At 44.4% G+C, this 20,406-nt stretch overlaps 2 protein-coding genes across 10 annotated transcripts in view; one reads left to right on the forward strand and one right to left on the reverse strand.

Moving 5' to 3' along the window:
• Window positions 1–15,865: 15,865 nt before the first annotated feature.
• DDX28 (DEAD-box helicase 28) lies at window positions 15,866–17,698 on the reverse strand. The gene has a single exon (XM_046683305.1). The coding sequence runs from the start codon at window positions 17,696–17,698 to the stop codon at window positions 16,076–16,078; it is 1,623 nt and encodes a 540-aa protein (XP_046539261.1). The 3' UTR covers window positions 15,866–16,075.
• A 19-nt stretch (window positions 17,699–17,717) lies between these two features.
• The window catches only part of DUS2 (dihydrouridine synthase 2), a 33,238-nt gene continuing 30,549 nt past the window's right edge, over window positions 17,718–20,406 (forward strand). For 6 of the 9 annotated variants that reach the window (XM_046683308.1, XM_046683310.1, XM_046683309.1 and 3 more), the window contains exons 1-3: window positions 17,718–17,847; window positions 18,324–18,454; window positions 19,955–20,029. The gene's annotated coding sequence lies outside the window, so the exon portion shown is untranslated. Of the gene's footprint in view, window positions 17,972–18,323; window positions 18,455–19,954; window positions 20,030–20,406 lie in introns of all 9 variants that reach the window. The other 3 variants (XM_046683307.1, XM_046683311.1, XM_046683312.1) reach the window with 3 other exon arrangements.

A 20,406-nucleotide genomic window follows, 5' to 3' on the forward strand; every position in this document is an offset into this window, starting at 1 on the left:
ACCCGGGGTCTGAACTGGTGAACCCCGGGCCGCCAAAGCAGAATGTATAAACTTAACCCCTGTGCCACCGGGCTGGCCCTACAGAATATTTTAAAGCAAATTAGACATTTATTTCATCAATATTTAAGTTTGTATCTCTGAAAGATAAGGGCTCTTTTTAAAAGTCTGATCATGGCAGAGGCTCTGAATAGACATTTTTCTGAAGAAGACATACAGATGGCCAACAGGTACATGAAAAAGTGCTCAACATCACTAATCAACAGGGAAATGCAAATCAAAACCACAATAAGATCACCTCACACCTGTTAGAATGGCTATTATAAAAAAAATAAATAAAACAAGAAGTAACAAGTGTTGGTGAGGATGTAAAGAAAAGGGAACCCTGTGCACTGTTGGTGGGAAAGTAAAGGATGCAGCCACTATGGAAAGTAATTTGGAGGTTCCTCAAAAAGTTAAAAATAAAACTTTCATGTGATTAAGCAATTCCACTTCTAGGTATTTATCCAAAGAAAATGAAAACACTAACTTGAAAAGATATCCCCACATTCATTGCAGCATTACTTACAATAGCCAAGATACGGAAACAACCTAAGTGCCCATCAATGGATGAATGGATAAAGAAAATGGTATATATACCATAGAATATTATTCAGCCATAAAAAGAAGAAAATCTTTCAATTTGCAAAAACATGGATGGACCTGAAAGGCATTACGCTAAATGAAATAAGTCAGACAGAGAAAGACGAATACAGCATGATTTCACTTATATATGGAATCCAACAAAAAAGGAGCTTATAGATACAAAGAACAGATTGGTTAGAGGTGGGGGGTAGTGGTTGGGCAAAATGGGTTAAGGGGGTCAAAAAGTATAAAATTCCAGTCATAAAATAAATAAATCATGGGATGTAATGTAAAGCATGGTTACTATAGTTAATAATACTATATTGGATAGTTGAAAGTTGCTGAGAGTAAACCTTAAAAGTTCTCATCACAAGAAAAAAAATTTTATAACTATATATGATGACAAGTGTTAACTACACTTATTTTGGTGATAATTTCACAGTATATACAAATACTGAATCATTGTGTTGTACACCTGAAACTCACATAATGTTATATGTCCATTATACCTAAATAAAATATAATTAATTAATTAATCAAAGACAGATCACTTCACTACCATACTATTACGGCACTTAAAAAAGTAAAAAATATTTCCCTAATATCATAAATTATCTATCATGTTCAAATTTCCCTGATTGCCTAATTTTTAAACAATTGATTTGAAAGATAATGTAGATAAGACCCTCACATTACATTTGGTTCTTATCTCTCTTAATCCATGGGTTCTTCTTCCTTCTTTTTTCTTCCTTGAAATTTATTTGTTGAAAAAAATCATATCCTTTGAGCTTTAGAGTTTTCTATGTTTTGGAATTTGCTGATTTCATTCCATGTTGTCATTTCATATGTTCCTCTGTCCCTTGTATTTCCTATAAACTGGTAGTTATGGGAAGCTTCTAAAACTTCAGATTTCTGAGCATCATGGCAGAGTGAGCTGTTCCCTTAGTCTCTTAGTCTCCTAAGTTACAACTAAATGCACATTCATTAACCAATAGAGGATTCCTTACAAAGCACAATGTGACATCTGAGAGATCCATGCAACCATACATCTGAAGGTGGGGGTACTGGATTCCTGGGAAGCAGTGGAAGGAGGTGAGTGGATTCCCTCCAACTCCCAAGCAACAGAAATCTAGGTCACAAGTCCTCAAGCAGCAGCCAGTGTGTGACTGTAAGAGGATGTCAGGGAGCAGGCAGACCTGTGCAGGAATGCTTTCTCTTTTGGAGTGCAGCCCAGCCTGTGGGAATGCTCCACTCTGGCTGGTGCAGCTCAGCCACCACGTGGGTGCCCCCACCAAGTGCAGCAGCTCAGGCGAGCCACTTGTGAGCACAGAATAGGCTCATGCACACAAAAGAAAGCTCCCCTGCACCTTGCCTAGTGCAACAGCTCAGCCAGTCCCCAGCCAAGGCAGAGGTTCTGCATCAGAGTGGCTGTGCGCATATGTGTGTGACCCACCAAGAATCTGGGCCCAGTGGGCAAACACAGATGAACCCTATCAGCACAAAGGGTTCAGAAAACAAAGCTATTGCCCTCCCCTAGAAGTGGCAGGTGGAATCTGAGACCTGATACTATCACTATGCGCAGGCAAAAGATCACTTCATCAAACACCATGAAGAACTACATTAACACCCCAGAGCAGAAGAAAATTGACAAGTCCCCAGAAACCTCTGCTGAACTCACAGAAATTTCCAATCTAAATGACAGAGAATTCAAAATAGTTGTCATAAAGAAACTCAACAAGTTACAAGAAAACTCAGAAAGACAGTTCAATGAACTCAAGAATAAAATTAATGAGCAGAAGGAATTCTTCACCAAAGAGATTGAAACTCTAACAAAAAACAAACAAGAATTCTGGAGATGAAGAACATAATGAATGAGATAAAAAAAAAAAATCTAGAGGGGCTGGCCCTGTGGCTGAGTGGTTAAGTTTGTGCACTCTGCTTCAGCAGCCCAGCGTTTCGCCAGTTTGGATCCTGGGTGCAGACATGGCACTACTCATCAGGCCATGCTGAGTCAGCGTCCCACATGCCACAACTAAAAGGATCCACAACTAAAAATACACAGCTGTGTACCGGGGGACTTTGGGGAGAAAAAGGAAAAATTAAATCTTAAAAAAAAAAAATCTAGAAACTGTAAAAAAAAAAAACCCACAGAACTGACATTATGGAGGACAGAATTAGTAATTTAGAGGACAGAAATATAGAAATGCTTCAAGTGGAGGAGGAGAGAGAACTAAGACTTAAAAAAAATGAAGAAACTCTTCGAGAATTGTCCAACTCAATTAGGAAATAAAACATAAGGATTGTAAGTATTCTAGAGGGACAAAGGAGGAGAGAGCTTATTTAAAGAAATAATAGCTGAGAACTTTCCAAACCTGGGGAAGGAACTGGACTTACAAGTATATAAAGCCAATAGAACTCCTAATTACACCAATGCAAAAAGACCTTCTTCAAGGCATGTAAGAGTAAAACTGGCAAAAGTCAATGATATGGAAAAAATATTAAGGGCAGCAAGGAAGCAGAGAATAATCTACAAAGGAACCCCAAGCAGGCTTTCAATGGATTTCTCATAAGAAACCTTACAGTCTAGGAGAGATTGGAATGATATATTCAAAATACTGAAAGACAAAGACTTTCAGCCAAAAATATTCTATCCAGTGAAACCATCCTTCAAATATGACAGAGAAATAAAAACTTTCCCAGATAAGCAACATCTGGGAAAGTTCATCACCACTAGACCTCCCTTACAAGAAATGATCAAGGATGCCCTCATACCTGAAACAAGAAGGCAAAGGTTTACAAAGCCTTGACCAAGGAGATAAATAGACAAAATCAGAAAATTGCCCCCTCTATCAGAACAGGTTAGCAAACAATTATAACATAAAAGATAAAGGGAAGGAAAGCATAAAAATGACTATAAACACTTCATTTTGATCACAAACTCACAACACAAAACAGAATAATTTTTGACAACAATAACTTAGAAGAGGAAGAGGAAAGGGATGGAACCTGCCTAGGCTAATAGAGAAAAGAGGCTATCAGAAAATGGTCTATATAATCTATGAGATCTTTCATATAAACCTCATGGTAACCACTAAACAGAAAATCAGAGCAGTGACACAAATCATAAATAAAGAGAAAACTGAAAAAACATCAAAGGAAACCAACACAGTGAAATGGCAGTCAGAAATACAAAGGAAGAGAAAAAAGGGAAATATAGAACAACCAGAAAACAAGATACAAAATGGCAGTATTAAGCCCTCATATATCAATAATCACTCTAAATGGAAATTGATTGAATTCTCCAATCAAAAGACACAGAGTGGCTCAATGGATTAAAAAACAAGACCCAACATTATGTTGCCCCCAGGAAACACATCTTAGCTCTAAAGACCAACACAGGCTCAGAGTGAAGGAATGCAAGATGATACTCCAAGCAAATGGCAAGCAAAAGAAAGCAGGTGTTCCAAACTTATCTCAGACAAAGCAGACTTTGAGATAAAAAAGGCAATGAGAGACAAAGAGGGGCAGTATTTAATGATAAAAGGGACACTCCATCAAGAGGACATAACACTTATGAATATACATGCTCCTAACACAGGAGCAGCAAAGTATATAAAGCAACTATGAACAAACCTAAAGAGAGAAATTAACAGCAACACAATAATAGTAGGGGACCTCAACACCCCACTTACATCAATGGATAGATCATCCAGATAGAAAGCCAACAAGGAAATAGTGGACTTAAATGAAAACCTACACCAAATGGAGATATATATGTATATATATATAAGATTCCATCCAAAAGCAGCCAAATACATATTCTCCTCAAGTGCACATGGAACATCCTCAAAGATAGACCACATGTTGGGAAACAAGGCAAGCCTCAATAAAAGTAAGAAGACTGAAATCATATCAAGCATCTTTTCTGACTACAATACTATGAAACTAGAAATCAACTATAATAAAATAGCTGAGAAAGTCACACATCTTTGGAGACTAAACAACATTCTACTGAAAGACCATTGGATCAATGAAGAAATCAAATGAGAAATCAAAAAGTACCTGGAGACAAATGAAAATGAAAATACATCATATTGGCTTTTTTTTTTGAGGAAGATTAGTCCTGAGCTAACATCTGTGCCCATCTTACTCTACTTTATATGTGGGATGCCTGCCACAGCATGGCTTGACAAGTGGTGGTAGGTCCACACCTGGGATCCGACCAGCAAACCCTGGGCCACCAAAGTGGAATGTGCAAACTTAACTGCTGCACCACCGGGCTGGCCCTCATACCAACTCTTATGGGATGCAGCAAAAGCAGTTCTAAAAGGGAAATTCATAGCAATAAAGGCTCACTTGAACAAACAAGAAAAATCTCAAATGAGTAATCTTTCATTTTATTTATTTATTTATTTTTTTTTTTAAAAGATTTTATTTTTCCGTTTTCTCCCCAAAGTCCCCTGGTACATAGTTGTATATTTTCAGTTGTGGGTCCTTCTAGTTGTGGCACGTGGGATGCTGCCTCAGCATGGCTTGATGAGCGGTGCCATGTCCGCGCCCAGGATCCGAACTGGCAAAACCCTGGGCCACCAAAGTAGAGCACATGAACCCAACCACTCGGCCAGGGGGCTGGCCCCCATCAAATGAGTAATCTTAAACTACACCTAACAGATCTAGAAGAAGAAGAACAAAGCCCAAAGTGAGCAGAAAGAAGGAAATAATAAAAATTAGAGCAGAAATAAGTGAAATAGAGACAAAACAACCCCAAAAACCCTCCAGCCAAACAAACAAAAAAAACCAAAACCAGTAGAAAGGATCAGTGAAACTAAGGGCTGGTTCTTTGAGAAGATAAACAAAATTGACAAACCCTTAGCCAGACTCACTAAGAAAAAAAGAGAAAAGGCTCAAATAAATAAAATTAGAAATGAAAGAGAAGAAATTAAAAGGGATACCTCAGAAATACAAAGGATTATGAGAGAATTCTATGAAAAACTACATGCCAACAAATTGGATACCCTAGAAGAAATGGATAAATTCTTAAACTCATACAACCTCCCAAAACTGAATCAAGAAGAAATAGAGAATCTGAATAGACCGATCACAAGTAAAGAGACTGAAACAGTAATCAAAACTTCTCAAAAAACAAAAGTCCAGGACCAGATGGCTTCTGTGGAGAATTTTACCAAACATTCCAAGAAGATTTAATACCTATCCTTCTCAAACTATTCCAAAAAACTGAAGAAGACAGAATGCTTCCTAACTCGTTCTATGAGGCCAACATCACCCTGACACCAAAACCAGACAAGGACAACACAAAGAAGGACAATTACAAGCCAATATCGCTGATGACCATGGATGAAAAATCCTCAACAAAATATTGGCAAACCGAATACAGCAATACATTAAAAGGATCATACACCATGATCAAGTGGTATTTATACCAGGGACACAGGGATGGTTCAACATCCACAAATCAATCAATGTGATACATACACCACATTGACAAAATGAGGAATAAAAATCACATGATTATCTCAATAGATGCAGAGATAGCATTTGACAAGATCCAACATCCATTTATGATAAAAATGCTCAATAAAATGGGTATAGAAGGAAAGTACCTCAACATAACAAAGGCTATATATGATAAACCCACAGCCAACATCATACTTAACGGTAAAAACTGAAAGCCATCCCTCTGAGAACAGGAACAAGATAAGGGTACCCACTCTTGCCACTCCCATTCAACGTAGAGGTTAAGCCCAGAACAATTAGGCAAGAAAAAGAAATAAAAGGTATCCAAATTGGAAAGGAAGAAGTGAAGCTCCTGCTGTTTGCAGATGACATGATAGAAAACCCTATATATATACACAAACCTAAAGAAAACCCTAAAGAGTCCACCAGAAAACTAGGGTACAAAATCAACTTACAAAAATCAGTTGCCTTTCTATACACTAACAACAAACTAGCAGAAAGAGAACTCAAGAATACAATCCCACTTACAATGACAACATAAAGAATAAACTATCTAAGGATAAATTTAACCAAGGAGGTGAAAGACCTACAACCGAAACTGTACTGAAAGACTATGACTGAAAACTATAAGACATTATTGAAAGAAATTGAAGATGACGTAAAGAAATAGAAAGATATTCCATGATCATGGATTGGAAAAATAAACATAGTTAAAATGTCCATATTACCTAAAGCAATCTCCAGATTCAATGCAATCCCAATCAGAATCCAATGATATTCCTCACAGTTATAGAAAAAAGAATCCTAAATCTCATATGGAACAACAAAAGACCCCAGATAGCTAAAGCAATGCTGAGAAAAAAGAACAAAGCTGGAGGCATCACAATCCCTGACTTCAAAATATACTACAGGGGCCAGCTGGGTGGCATAGTGGTTAAGTTCACACACTCCACTTTGGTGACCTGGTGTTCACCCATTTGGATCCTGGGTGTGGACCTATACACCTCTCATCAAGCCATGCTGTGGCAGCGTCCCACACAGAAGAACCAGAAGGACTTACAACTAGGATATACAACTATGTACCAGGGCTTTGGGGAGAAAAAAAAAGAGGAAGATTGACAACAGATACTACTTCAGGGACAATCTTCCTAACCGAAAAAAAAGCATATATAAAAAGAAAAAAAAAAGAGTGGGCTTACCTCTGTGAAAAAAAAATATAGGAGCCGGCCTGGTGGCACAGTGGTTATGTTCGCTCATTCTGCTTCTCGGTGGCCTAGGGTTTGCTGGTTCGGATCCTGGATGTGGATATGGCACCTCTTGGCAAAAGCCATGCTGTGGTAGGCATCCCAAGTATAAAGCAGAGGAAGATGGGCATGATGTTAGGTCAGGGCCAGTCTTCCTCAGCAAAAAGAGGAGGATTTGCAGTAGTTAGCTTAGGGCTAATCTTCCTCAAAAAAAAATATATATATATATACATATACTACATACATATATATACATATACATACATACATATATATATATACACATACTACAAAGCTATAGTAATCAAAACGGCATGGTAATGGCACAAAAACAGAAACAGATCGAGGGAACAGAATTGAAAGCCCATCTACGACAGTTAATCTTTGATAAAGGAGCTAAGAACATACAATGGAGAAAGGGAAGTCTCTTCAATAAATGGTTTGGGAAAACTGGACAGGCACATGTAAAAGAATGAAAGTAGACCATTATTTCACACTATACACAAAAATTAACTCAAAATAGATGAAAGATTTGAACATAATACCTGAAACCATAAAACTCCTAGAAGAAAATATAGGCAGTACGCTCTTACCAGTCTTAGCAGCGTCTTTTCAAATACCACGTCTACTCAGGCAAGGGACACAAACAAAAAATTAACAAATGGCATTACATCAGACTAAAGAGCTTCTGGAAGGCAAAGGAAATCACAACCAAAATGAAAAGACAACCCACCAACTGGGAGAAAATATTTGCAAATCATATATCCAACAAGGGGTTAATCTCCAAAACATATAAAGAACTCATACAACTCAACAACAGAAAAACAAACAACCTGATCAAAAAATGGGCCGAGGATATGAACAGACATTTTTCCAAAGAAGATATACAGATGGCCAACAGGCACGTGAAAAGATGTTCAACATCTCTAATCAATAGGGAACTGCAAATTAAAACTACAATGAGAATGGCTATAATTACCATCAGAATAGCTATAATTACAAAGACAAAAAATGACAAACGCTAGAGATGATGTGGAGAAAAGGGAACACTCATACACTGCTGGTGGGAATGCAAACTGGTGCAACCACTATGGAAAACAGTACAGAGATTTCACAAAAAATTAAAAAGAGAAATATCACATGATCCAGCTATCCCACTATTGGGTATTTATCCAAAGAACTTGAAGTCAATGATCCAAAGAGATTTCTGCACCCCTGTGTTCACTGCAGCATTATACAGAATAGCTGATGCAGAAGTGGCTGGGTGTGCATTTCCAGGCTCTGCTTTCTTTTCTGACCCTTGGTGGCAGAGGAAGAGGAGAGAGGATTAAACTGTTTTACAAAACTGGCAAAATAAGCATATAGCATCCTCTGACTGTCTCCTAGGTTCCCAAGTGCCCATCAAGTGATAAACAGATAAAGAAGATGTGATATATATATATATATATATATAATGGAATACTATTCAGCCATAAAAAAGACAATGTCACCCTATTTGCAACAACACGGATGGACTTTGAGGGTATTATGATAAACGAAATAAGCTAGACAGAGAAAGACAAACACCACATGATTTCACTCATGTGGAAGATAAACAAACACATGGATAAAGAGAACAGATTAGTGGTTACGAGAGGGAAAGGGGGTTGGGAGGTGGGTTTAAGAGGTAAAGGGGCATATATATATGGTGATGGATAAAAATTAGGCTATTGGTGGTGAGCACGATGCAGTCTATACAGAAACTGATAAATAATAATGTACACCTGAAATTACACAATGTTGTAAACCATTATGGCCTCAATAATATAATTTTCAAAAATAATTAAAAAAATTAAATAGTCAAACAATAAAAAAAAAGAACATGGAATATCAGATTCTGAGAGAGAGGAAAAGTTGTTCTCTAGAAAGCTGATTGAAGGATCATATCAGATGTGGGTAAACAAACTTTTTGAGTAAGAAAAAAAAGAAACCTGCAGATTTCCAGACCCCACCCTAAAAACATATTCAGTGGGTGCTCGGGATCTCTAGTTGTCCTAGAGCACCAGGTGAGTCTGTTTGCCTCATGTTTGGGATTTGCCAACCTATGTGACTCCCCCAGTAACCACAAGTCTGCCTCAGTCACACCAAGTCTCAGAGAGAGATTCTGAGGTTCTAATTTCCAGTAGTGGGCAGTGGGGGTCACTACAAAGAGGCGTTAGCTGTCTTTTGTGGGTTAACTAGACTCACCGAAGGAACTTTCTGGAAACCCCAGGGCCTGTGTCCCTCCTCTAACCCAGGTTAGGGAAAATTCTTGAGTTACCAGCACTTTCTCTGGCCTTGAGGGTGTGTGTCGGGGGAAGGAACCATGGTCTTGCTGCTGTGGCCCTGAGAACAAGCGTGCTGTCCACAGGTTGGGTGACTTCACCTGCGCCTGAGGGCTACGAGCTGCTGACAGTGCCCCCTTCTGTTCTGCGCTGATGAGGCAGATGAGCCTGGGATACAGGCCCAAACACTGTGCTCTTTCCTCTCTGCTGATTTTCTCCCACCCCGACTCCCCAGGAACAACTGTCCCCTTACCTGCTGAGAGAGGCATTCCACTGGGAACAGCCAGCAGCTCATTGCCGTGGCACACAGCACTCAGTGAGCTGTTTAGCATCTACATCAGATCACTTCACTACCCTGTTCAAATCCCTCCCATGACTTCCCGTCCATTTAAGACAGGATGCTCTCCTCACCATAGCCAAGGCCTGCTATGGTCCAGCCCACGCCTACTTCTCCAACCACATCTTTCATCCTTCTCTATCTTTCCTCACCAGCCCGACTGCTGGTCCTAGAACAAGCCAGCCTCATTCTTAGCTCAGTGTCTTTGCACTTGCCATTTTCTCCTCCAGGAATACTCTTCCTCCAGCTGCTCACATGACTCCCTCACTCACATCTCCACTGAAATGTCACCTCCTCAGAGAAGCCTTTCCTGACTACCTTGTGTACTACAGCACCCCTTCATCACTCCATCCTCTTATCCTATTTTACTTTTCTTTCTAGCAATTATAATTACTTGAAATTATATTGTTCACTTGTTTCTTCCTTTAGTTTGTGGGTGCCTTAGGAGAGGGGCTTTGATCATCTCATTCACTGAAATATCCCAAGACACCAGCACAGTGGCTGTGAGGTAACAGGTGCTCAATAAATATTTGTTAAATAAATGGATGGATGGATGGGTGGATTAGTAGATGTAACAGCATCTTCTCAGTTCTGCCTCTCCTCTCCTTTCACACACACACACACACACACACACTTGCACATACAGAGGGAAGTACTCATCAGGCTCTGCATTTCTTAAAGAATGGGCTTGTGTCCTGCCTGAATTTGCATAGCCACATAGTGAGAAGCTGCACCCAAGGGCCCGTTTTAGAGGCAGAAGGTCTTAGAGGACCAGGTACCACATGTGGGAATGCACTTGAAGGGAACAGGGAGGTTTGGGGCCTGGCCTTGGACAAGCTGGATTTCAAGTCACACACTGTTACAGAAAATCATTTTATTGAACAGAAAGGGCTGGGAATAAAGGAGCATGTGAGCCTCAGGGGAGATGCTGCTTGCCTCTTCATCCTGTTCCTGCTCCAGGGAGCAGGTCTTCCTGGGTCTCTTTATTCTGCCTCCTGAGACCCCAGGCAGGAGGCTCCCTGGGTAGCCACAGATTGCTTCTTTCAGATTCAAAAAGCCCAGCTCCTCCTGGTTTTTGCTGGTAGCTGCTGGCAATGAGTCATGCAGGAGTCCATCTGGTAGACTGGGCCCCAGATAAAGCTGCCCTGCACCGTCTCTCTGCTCCTGCATCCTCCTTGGCTCACAGAGTGCAGACTTTTCTTTCTTCTGCCCAAAAAGGGACTCTAGAGGATGGAGCAGAGGAATAGCAGGTTTTCTTCCAGGCCAGCTTCAGTCCTGGGATGCTCAGAGCAGCCTCTCATTTCAAACCTCAGTTGCTGAGGCTCCTTGCCCATGGCCAGTTAGTATGGAAGGAGGCTCCTGGCGGAGAAAGGCTCAGACAGAATGGCTCAGGTTCTAACCTCCCATGGTGGGCAGTGGGGCTCACGGCAGGAAGAAGCATTAGATGTCTCAGGCCGTTAAATGTTTGCCCTCTCTACAGACAGACTCAGCCAGCGAGCTTCCGTGAGGGCCACCTTCTGCCACCGTGCTGCAATCGCTGAATTTTGGGGGTGGGGCAACCTAGATCTTTGCCCGGCTCTGCCACAGCTCGCTGTCTCTTGGGCGTCTGCCTGGGGATTGGCTTCTCTGCTTCCACCTTTGCTGGGGTGGTAACAGGAGCATCCCCATAGGCCCTGCAGCCACCAACCAGGCAGTATGTCTCTCCATGCCAGCCCATCTGGGTTTCTCCACACCCTCGGTAGGGGACATGGTATAGACAAGGTGTAGGAGGAGTAGTGGGAGCCACTGCTGGAAAGAAAATCACAACTGATCAGTCACTTCTGCTGGACACAGTGTCCTGCCAGGACCTCCCCTCTCTCACGTCTCTCTCAGCTTCTGGTTGAAAGCCCTTTAATCTGCTTGGCATCCAAAACACAGCCTTGACCCATCACCTCTGAGTCCCCTATAGAAGGGATGTCGGCGGCAAAAGCAATTCCCTGGAGCCTATGGCAGCAGCAGACCAGGAAATCTCTTCCCCATTCCTAGAGAAAACTGTAGAACCCGAAAATAATTGCAATGAGGATCCCCTCCATCTCTCCCTTCCACAACAGAGAAAACATTTCTTAAGCTCTGTCACTTCTGAGGCTTTCATGGAAATGCCTTTCAAATTTTAGAAAAAATAATCTAATTTTAATCGGTTAAGAACCCCTTTCACCTTGGCAACTCCTCTTGGGCCTCGTTCATTCCACCTGTTTCAACCACACTGAACTGTAGCCCGCTGATACTTTTATCTAGGTTAGAAAAATGGCCAACTACTGAGACAAGAGTGACCCGGAGGTTCAAAGCCAGAATCTGGCAACCAAGTCTAGGTTCACATCAGCCCAACCTCCTGGGACACCGTTTCCTCAGCCCTCCAGGCTCAGAATCACTTCATCACTCCCCTTGCCTCCTCTGTTCTTCCCATCAATGTGACACCACTCTTTCTCCCAGTACTCAGCAGCTCAGTATATGAGGGGACTCACGTGCATGTCTACATGACAGCACAGTGCAGGTGTCTGGGTTGGAAGGTGAGGTTCAAGAGGGGCTCTTCCTCAAACTGCTCCATTTATCGCTTGCCAACAAAAACGCACTTTTGCTAAGAGGCCAATCAGGAAAGGGTCTGAATGGAAGCATCTTGTAGCCCAAAGGGAAAGGCTACCTTTGTAAACCTTTCTGAACACTTGCCCAATGGTGACGTTTCACTGGTCCTCAGCAGTGAGCAGGAACAGTGTGGGTCCCTGAGGGGGCCCTGGGCCACAGGCATTACTTACAGCTGGGGATGTTCTGAGGTGTGGTGGGCAAGCCCAAAAGGAACATGTGGCAGCCAGGTGAGGTTGTGTGTACACCAATGCCTCTTACACAGATGTCCCCACTAGGCCTACTTGCTCCGTTGCCCTCCCAGGGGACAGAGGACAAGTTTGAGTTAATATAGAAGATCCAGTCAGACATTCTCTCTCAGGCAACCTAACAGATCAGTATCTGGTAGAGAACTAGTCGAGAAGTCTCCCCAAGAGCACCGCGTTTGCGTGGTTATCCTGCCATGGAAACTGTGGGGTTTGTGAGGTCATCACTACCCAGTGAGGTCACATAAGGAATCTGTGACTTGAGGGGCAGGCTTCAGGTTCCTGGGGTTTTGTGGAGGAGAGTAAGGTGGAGGCAGAGAGGCATCCTGCCTGGGCCCTCACACCTGGCCCTCCCCACTCATGCCCTAGTCAAGTAGCCACTCCCTGTGGAGGATACTTGTGGGCTGGCACAGCCTCAGGGACCACAGAAGGGCAAAAGAAACCCATATTCTGAGACTGGCTGGAGAGGCAAGATTAGCTTAAGAGACTGCTGGGTTGTGTGTCACTGATCCTAAGTATTCAACAGCTGGAGAGGCAGAGATTTGTGTGGATTGGAAATGAGAGAAGGCACCTGGATGGTGGGCCTGAAGGACAAGTGAGATTTCGACCCATGGAGAGGAGGGAAGATATTCCAGGTGGGAAGAATAAAAGCAAAGACTAGCTCTTCCTGACCTTGTCCCGCCCCAAATGTGAATTCATAGATCCCTCACATTTTCACAACTGAGGCCTCCAAAACCCGAGATGCTAAGGGGTCTACCCAAGGCTACACAGTAGTGGAGAGGTGTTCTGCTCCATGATAGGGCTCCATGTTGGGACTCTGGATTTGTAGCTGATAGGAACATGAGGGCAAGCTCATCACATTCCAGGGACATGGGGAGAGATGTTAAAGGTGCTCCAAAGCAAAATGAGGGTCTCGAATGATGTCGCAAAGTGGGAAGGATGGGTTCATTTAAATATGAAATTTAAAACAAATTCATGACAAAATGACATCATACAGAATGACAGCCTAATCATTACACTCCTCTCTCCCCCAAAAGGGCAAATAATGACAATCCCAATATCATAAACGAAAGAGACGTGGGCTCAGCTGGTGAAAAATCTGCTCAACACCGTGAAAAGGTCTTACTAAAAGCCGATTTGGTCCTACTCAGAGGAGGAGGAAAGAGACAACTCTGCTCTTAGCCTGATCAGGCCCATGGGAAGGAACTATATTTCAGGCAGCCTTTGATACAGTGTGGCCAAGAACTTCCCAGCAATGAGAACCTTCCTTAGGAGGAGGCTCCCTGTGGCTGACCTTGAATAAGCAAAGATGGGACATTTGTTGACTGGGGCTGTTGCAGAGGGGATGTGCCCAGGAGGTAGAGACTGTCCAGGCTACTATTTTAGAGGTTGGTCAATCCCAGTTGAGAAGCACCTTCTCTCCTAAGTTGCCTGATCAGTGTGGTACAGGATAGGACAGATGAAGTCAGGCCTAATTAGAACAGACTGCTTTTGGGGAGGGCTCTGGAGGAGGTTCATCCTGGCAGGTGGGCCAGCATGACACCCCTCAGATTCTCCAAGGCTCCAGAGAGATTACTCGCCCGGGAGCACCCCTCTGCTTTGGTGGGGCTACTGAAACCTTATCTGGATCTGGCGGGGTCTCTGGGGAAGGCAGAACAGCATACACAAAAGGTTTATCAACTTAAGAGGGTTTGAGACTCACCTGGAGAGTACACAAAACAGCTTAAAATTACTCATACATGGATTCTTGGGCCAACCCTCAGAAAACTTATCCAGATCTGGAGTGGGGCTCAGAAATCTGCTGGGGCTGGCTGGCTGGCAGAGTGGTTAAGTTCACACGCTCTGCTTTGGTGGCCTGGGGTTCGTTGGTTCAGATCCCAGGCGTGGACCTCCACATTGCTCAAGACATGCTGTGGTGGCATCCCACATACAAAATAGAGGAAGACTGGCACAGATGTTAGCTCAGCGACAATCTTCCTCAAGCAAAAAGAGGAAGATTGGCAACAGATGTTAGCTCAGGACCAATCCCCCTTACCGGAAAAAAAAAATCTGCACTTTTAACAAGCTTCCTGGGCAGTTCTACCATCGTGGTCCAGGGAGAGCGTGACCAAATTATTCTGTAAAGTGGGTCACTTTTGAGAGTCAAAGCAGGCAATATTAAGAACTGAGTCAGGCATAGACGTAAAGAAGGAATATTCAAGGAAAACAGAGATGTAGTTCTGTGCATGTATCACATTTGAAAAAAGCTAGCATGGTAGCTAAGAACACAAACCTTGGTGTAGATAAGACCAGATTCTGTCCAACCTACTTGTCTGATTTTGAGCAAGTTCTTTGTCCCTCTGAGCTTCAGTTTCTTCATATGGAAAAGAGAGCTATGATTGTACATTTAGTACAATACTGTCTTCTGGCAAAGGCTGCCCTGGGCCCACTTCTGTTCTCTGAAACCTTACTGTCTTCTGTTTGCAAGTATTTTTAGGTTGTTTCGTAGAGCATTATATTTCGACTCTGACCTGTTCATTACTTTGGGCAAAACATATAATGCAGCAGAGACTGGAACCTAGAAGTCAGAGGATGCTACACGCTTATTTTGCCTGTTTTGTAAAACAGTTTAATCCTCTCTCCTCTTCCTCTGCCACCAAGGGACAGAAAAGAAGGCAGAGCCTGGAAATGCACACACAGCCACACTTCTGTGTCAGTCTGCCTTTTATTCTTCTGCCAGTACTTCTCAGAGAGATTTCAGCAAGAGTGCCCAAACCTGCCACGGGCACTGCTGGTGAAGAAAATTTCTCCCTACTGCTAGTTACTTCACCTTTCCCTTTTCCTGGCAGCTTAGTGGATATTTTGGGGGCAGGAAATAAAATCTAAATATTTATAAGTGAAACCATCAGTTGAAAGAGCCTTTGTCCTAGGTGTGGTAGTTTGGAGTGTGAATCTTCTCAATCCAATGAATTCTGCCCCAGTGGTAACTATTATTAGGGGAGATCCATAAAAACATCATTTATTGTTAGAAATCATGACATAATGCAAGCCAAAATCTACTTTATTTTTCATGAGTCATAGGAAAGATGACAGAGAGCCATGCTCAGAAGTTCACCCTCCCGTGCTGGCCAGCAGCTTACCAGGCCTTTGGGGAGATGACTGGGCAGCCCAACACATCCTGCTGACAAGTGTACTCACCCACCCAGGGCTCAGGGAAAGATCTCTGTTACGGCATCATATTTAAGCCAGCTGTAATCAGGTTTGCTGGGGCAAAGGCTCTCTCACTGAGGACTCTAGTCCTGGAAGGCTTCTCCTCCGGCGAGCTGCCAGCTCAATCTTCTGAACCAGGCTCACATCCCAGGGATGGGTCACAAAGCTAATGACTGTTCCTGGCACGTCGCTTCCCACACGGCCCACCCTCCCCGCTCTGTGGATGTAGTCTTGCAAGGTGAGGGGGAAATCATAATTGACAACCAGCTCCACGTGGGTGCTGTCCAAGCCCCGAGAAGCTATGTCTGTGCAGAGAAGTATGTCTCGGGAGCCCTTTTGGAAGCGTTGGAAGATACCTGCCCTCATTGAGGCTGGCATTTGTCCCTGCAGCCTGAGGTGTTGGATTTTGTGGTCATCTAGAATATAGCCTAGCCAGTTCACAGTGCTGGAGCTATTACAGAATACCAGAACTGTTCCTGAGGGGCCAGTCCTATTTGCTTTGTCATGCTGCTTGAGGATCTGTACCAACTCAGTCACCTTCTCTGCTCCCTTCAGCCTCATAAATGTCTGTCTGACATGAGGCATGACACAGTGGAGCTTGGAGCTGGTGATAGTGGTTAGAGAGTCTGGGCTGGCAACTTTACTCAGCAGCTGGCTTACACCTTCGGGAAATGTGGCCCCCACCAGCACTAACTGAGCTTTGGGATTGAAGGGGTCTTTTAAATCAGCTGGGCCTTCCGCTATATGGCTCTTCTCCAAGATGTAGTCCACTAGTTCCAGGAAGCTTTCATCCAGCAGTGTGTCTACCTCATCCAACACCAAGAAGGAGAGCTGCTCCAGGCTGATCAGTTGTCTTTTCAGGGCCTTCCACAGAGCTCCCGGAGTGACCACTAGTACATCTGCTGGAGGTTGTTTGGACAGTTGCAGCTTGATTCTACTCATGCCATGTCCTCCCCCTAGCTCCCGCACCTGAAGGCCCAGGGAGCTGCCCAAGGGCTGGGCCACGGCACGGACCTGTTCGGCTAACTCTCGAGAAGGCACAAGGACCAGGCCTCGAGGAGCAGGGATACGCTGGGAGTCCAAGCGTGGCCGGCTCAAGAGCAGTTGAAGCAGAGGTAGTAGGTAGCTGAGGGTCTTGCCACTGCCAGTTTCTGCAGCGCAAAGGATGTGGCGGCCGCGAAGTAGTGAGGGGATGGTGCTCGACTGTACGGTTGTAGGCCGAACGACTTCGGGAGCAGCTTCCTGTAGCGCGTGCAGCAGGCGAGGCTCCAGACCCAGATCGGCAAAGCCGTCCTCAGATGATAGGTTCCGTAGCGCTGGTACTTCGTGTTGCGCGCGCTCGATGGAGAAGTGGTCCTGGCGGGCGCGCCGATTCTTCCAGCCACGCGAAGCGAGCGGCGCGCGCTCCCAACGGCCCAGCGTGAGGCGCGCCGGCTGGTTCAACTCCTGCCGCCGCGCCGAGATCAGCAGCGGGCCAGGTCGCACTAGCACCAGCCGCGGGGGACTCCGCCGCCCACTCTGCCGCAGTTCCTGCCGTCTCAGTAGAGCCCGCGGGATGCGCACCACCGGCAGGGGCTCGTCGGGACCGCGGACCGCCAGGTCCCGTCGAGGCGCCAGAAGCAACCGAGCTGCCAGCGACAAGAACCCCGGCGGCCGTGCCAAAGCCATATTCTCTTTGGTACAGGAGAGGCGCGCAACAGTTACGTCACGGGCGCGCCAAGGCCTCGTGGACGGTGGCTGGCGCGGCTCAGTAAGGCTTGCGGATTTGGCGAACCGTGAGGAAGAAGCGAGGACCTGTAGAATTCGACAGCGGCGAGGTCTGTAGTTCCAAACAGAGGATGGCGACGTCCAGATCCGGCTAGCCTTGGGGAAGGGCGCGCGATGGAGGCAGGACCGGGGTCCGCCAGTGCGCGCCGGTGGGGCCCTGGCCTTATGAACCAGGTCCGAGCCCTGCGTTTCTCCTTTGTTGCCGTCACCGCACCTGTGACGGCTTGTTCAGTGCCAGTCTCCCCATGTAAACTCTGAGGGTGCAGTGATGTTTTCCCAGATGTGGTCCCCGCGCAAGGTCTGGATTTAATAAGGGTTTGTTGAGAGTCTGAATGAATGATCAGGCCTAGGGGCCGAGACAAGGGCCAGCTGTCTTATATCTAGACTCAAACGACCCCTTTCCTGGCTAGCTGAGAGCCCAGAGGGCAAGCTTGTGGCCTTCCCTCTGTGTATTGGGAAGTAAGATCTTAAGGCTTTATTTCAAGCGGAGTGCTCTCTTCTTCACACTTTTTTCCTTCCTTTTCAGCCAAGGTTCACTGTCCATTCCCTTGTCACCTCTCCCAACTTCTCATCCTGAGCCCACCACTTTTGCAGCCTGCTCAGCTTCGCTGGCTTCCCACTAGTGAGTAGGGTCCTTCTACCCTACCAAGTGATCAGGTATGTGGCTTGTCTGACATAGCCCTGTCAGGCAGAATATTGTACTTGAATTCAGATGTTCAGGTTGCAAAAAAAACCACCCTGCACTGTTTGTACTTCTTGAACAGATCTAGAAAATGGGTGTCAGATCTTTTCTATAGTCCCCAGTACCTGGAGTGGGAGATAAGGTAAATGTGGATTAACCACCTGGGAAATTCTTGACATCTGGAGAAAGTGTTTTAGTTTCATTAAATACCATTAAAAAGATAAATACTTAGGGCCAGCCACGTGGCTAAGTGGTAAAGTTCCATGCTCTCCGCTTCGCTGGCCCCCGGTTTGCAGGTTGGGATCCCTGTGTGGACCTGCTCCACTCATCAGCCATAATGTGGAGGCATCCCACATACAAAGTAGAGGAAGATTGGCACAGACGTTAGCTCACTGCTAATCCTCCTCAAGCCAAAAAAAAAAAAAAAGAGGGTTGGCAATGGATGTTAGCTCAGGGTGAATGTTCCTTACAAAAAAAAAAAGATGAATACTTAAAAAATTTCAAATACTATTTTGATACACGAATAGACTTTCTGGACATTTAGCTCGTAAACCAGCAGAGGAGAGAGTTTTGAATAGTAATGGGTGAAGAGAGTCGTTGGATAGAGCAGTGGTTCTCAGATGAGGGTGATTTTGACCCCACCCTTCCCCACAGGACATTTGACAATGGCTGGAGACATTTTTAGTTTTCACATCTGGGGAGGTGCTACTGGCATCTAGTGGGTAGAGCCCAGGGATGCTGCTAAACATCGTACAATGCACAGGACAGCCGCCGCCCCCTGCCCAAGAATTACCTGGCCCAAATTGTCAGTAGTGTGCTGCTGAGAAACCCTGGTTAGAGGATGGGGACTGAGGAGAAGCTGAGGTTACCACATGTACTCTGACTTCGGGTAGGCACATTTGCCAGACTCTTGCACTGGCCCTGCCCCGTCCCCAGAATCTGTAGCAGGCACACTGATGCTGTTGCTTGTCATGCCCTTGGGCTCAGGAATGTTGGGGGGGTCCCTGAAAGTCATAAACACAGGAAGGAGTGATTCAAGAGGGTGAAGCTGGAGAAGGGAACTTTAGGGAGAACAAAGCGGTCCTCATTTATTTGGAGAATGGGCCAGATGGAAAAGAGATGAGGTGTGCTGTGCAGTGTACCATTCCAGAAGGCAGAACTGGGACGGATGGGTGACAGGGAGTCAGAATCTGAATTTGGTATAAAGAACTGCTATAGCAGCTAGAATTGCCCAGATCTGTTTTGAGAGTGCTGAGTTTTCTGTCATTCAAAAGTTCATACAGAGGCTGGATGACCACTGGTTGGTGATATGATAGAAGGGAATTGAGGTAAAGGATGCTCCAAGACTCTGTACTTCTATCTTACTCTTATGATTCTTTCCAAGAACTCAGGGCTCCTTCTTCTTTAGCTAAATAGCTCCTTGGACATCTGATTCGACAGGTTTCATCCATTTACATGTGCCACTATTTTTTCAGGTATAAAACGGAATTTCTTTGCACCAAGCCAGAACAAATACATTGAAGGCATTATCAGAAAAGAACAATACATAGGTATGTACTTGCATTGGGGTTTTGTTCAAATATTTGGGGCAGGGTAGCTGGTTAGTCGTTGCTTTCTAATGCTCAAGCCCTTACGATATGATTACCTCAAAATGTCATCGGCATTGGAGCCTGTTTCTGCCCATGGCCCCTAATTTCTTCTTGTCAGTTCATCAGATACTGCTTAAGGCCCCTCTCTTTTCCTCCTGCTCACAGCAGACAGTAAGCAACCTCTGGTTGTTGAGATACATGCTTTATAGTATAGTGCTTTAGAAATAGGAAAAGTTTACTTATTATGGAAAAAAGTATAAGCTTAACTTGATCGTATTTTTTCTCAGGGCTGCCACCACGGTAACTTATATTGCCTGGTTACCCTCTAAGTTTTAAAA

Source organism: Equus quagga, chromosome 13 (assembly GCF_021613505.1).
Source record: "Equus quagga isolate Etosha38 chromosome 13, UCLA_HA_Equagga_1.0, whole genome shotgun sequence".
NCBI classification, from domain to species: domain Eukaryota; kingdom Metazoa; phylum Chordata; class Mammalia; order Perissodactyla; family Equidae; genus Equus; species Equus quagga.

What these genes read in the sequence shown, in the direction of transcription:
- DDX28 (XM_046683305.1), bottom strand. Translation starts at nt 17,698, where the DNA reads ATGGCTTTGGCACGGCCGCCGGGGTTCTTGTCGCTGGCAGCTCGGTTG.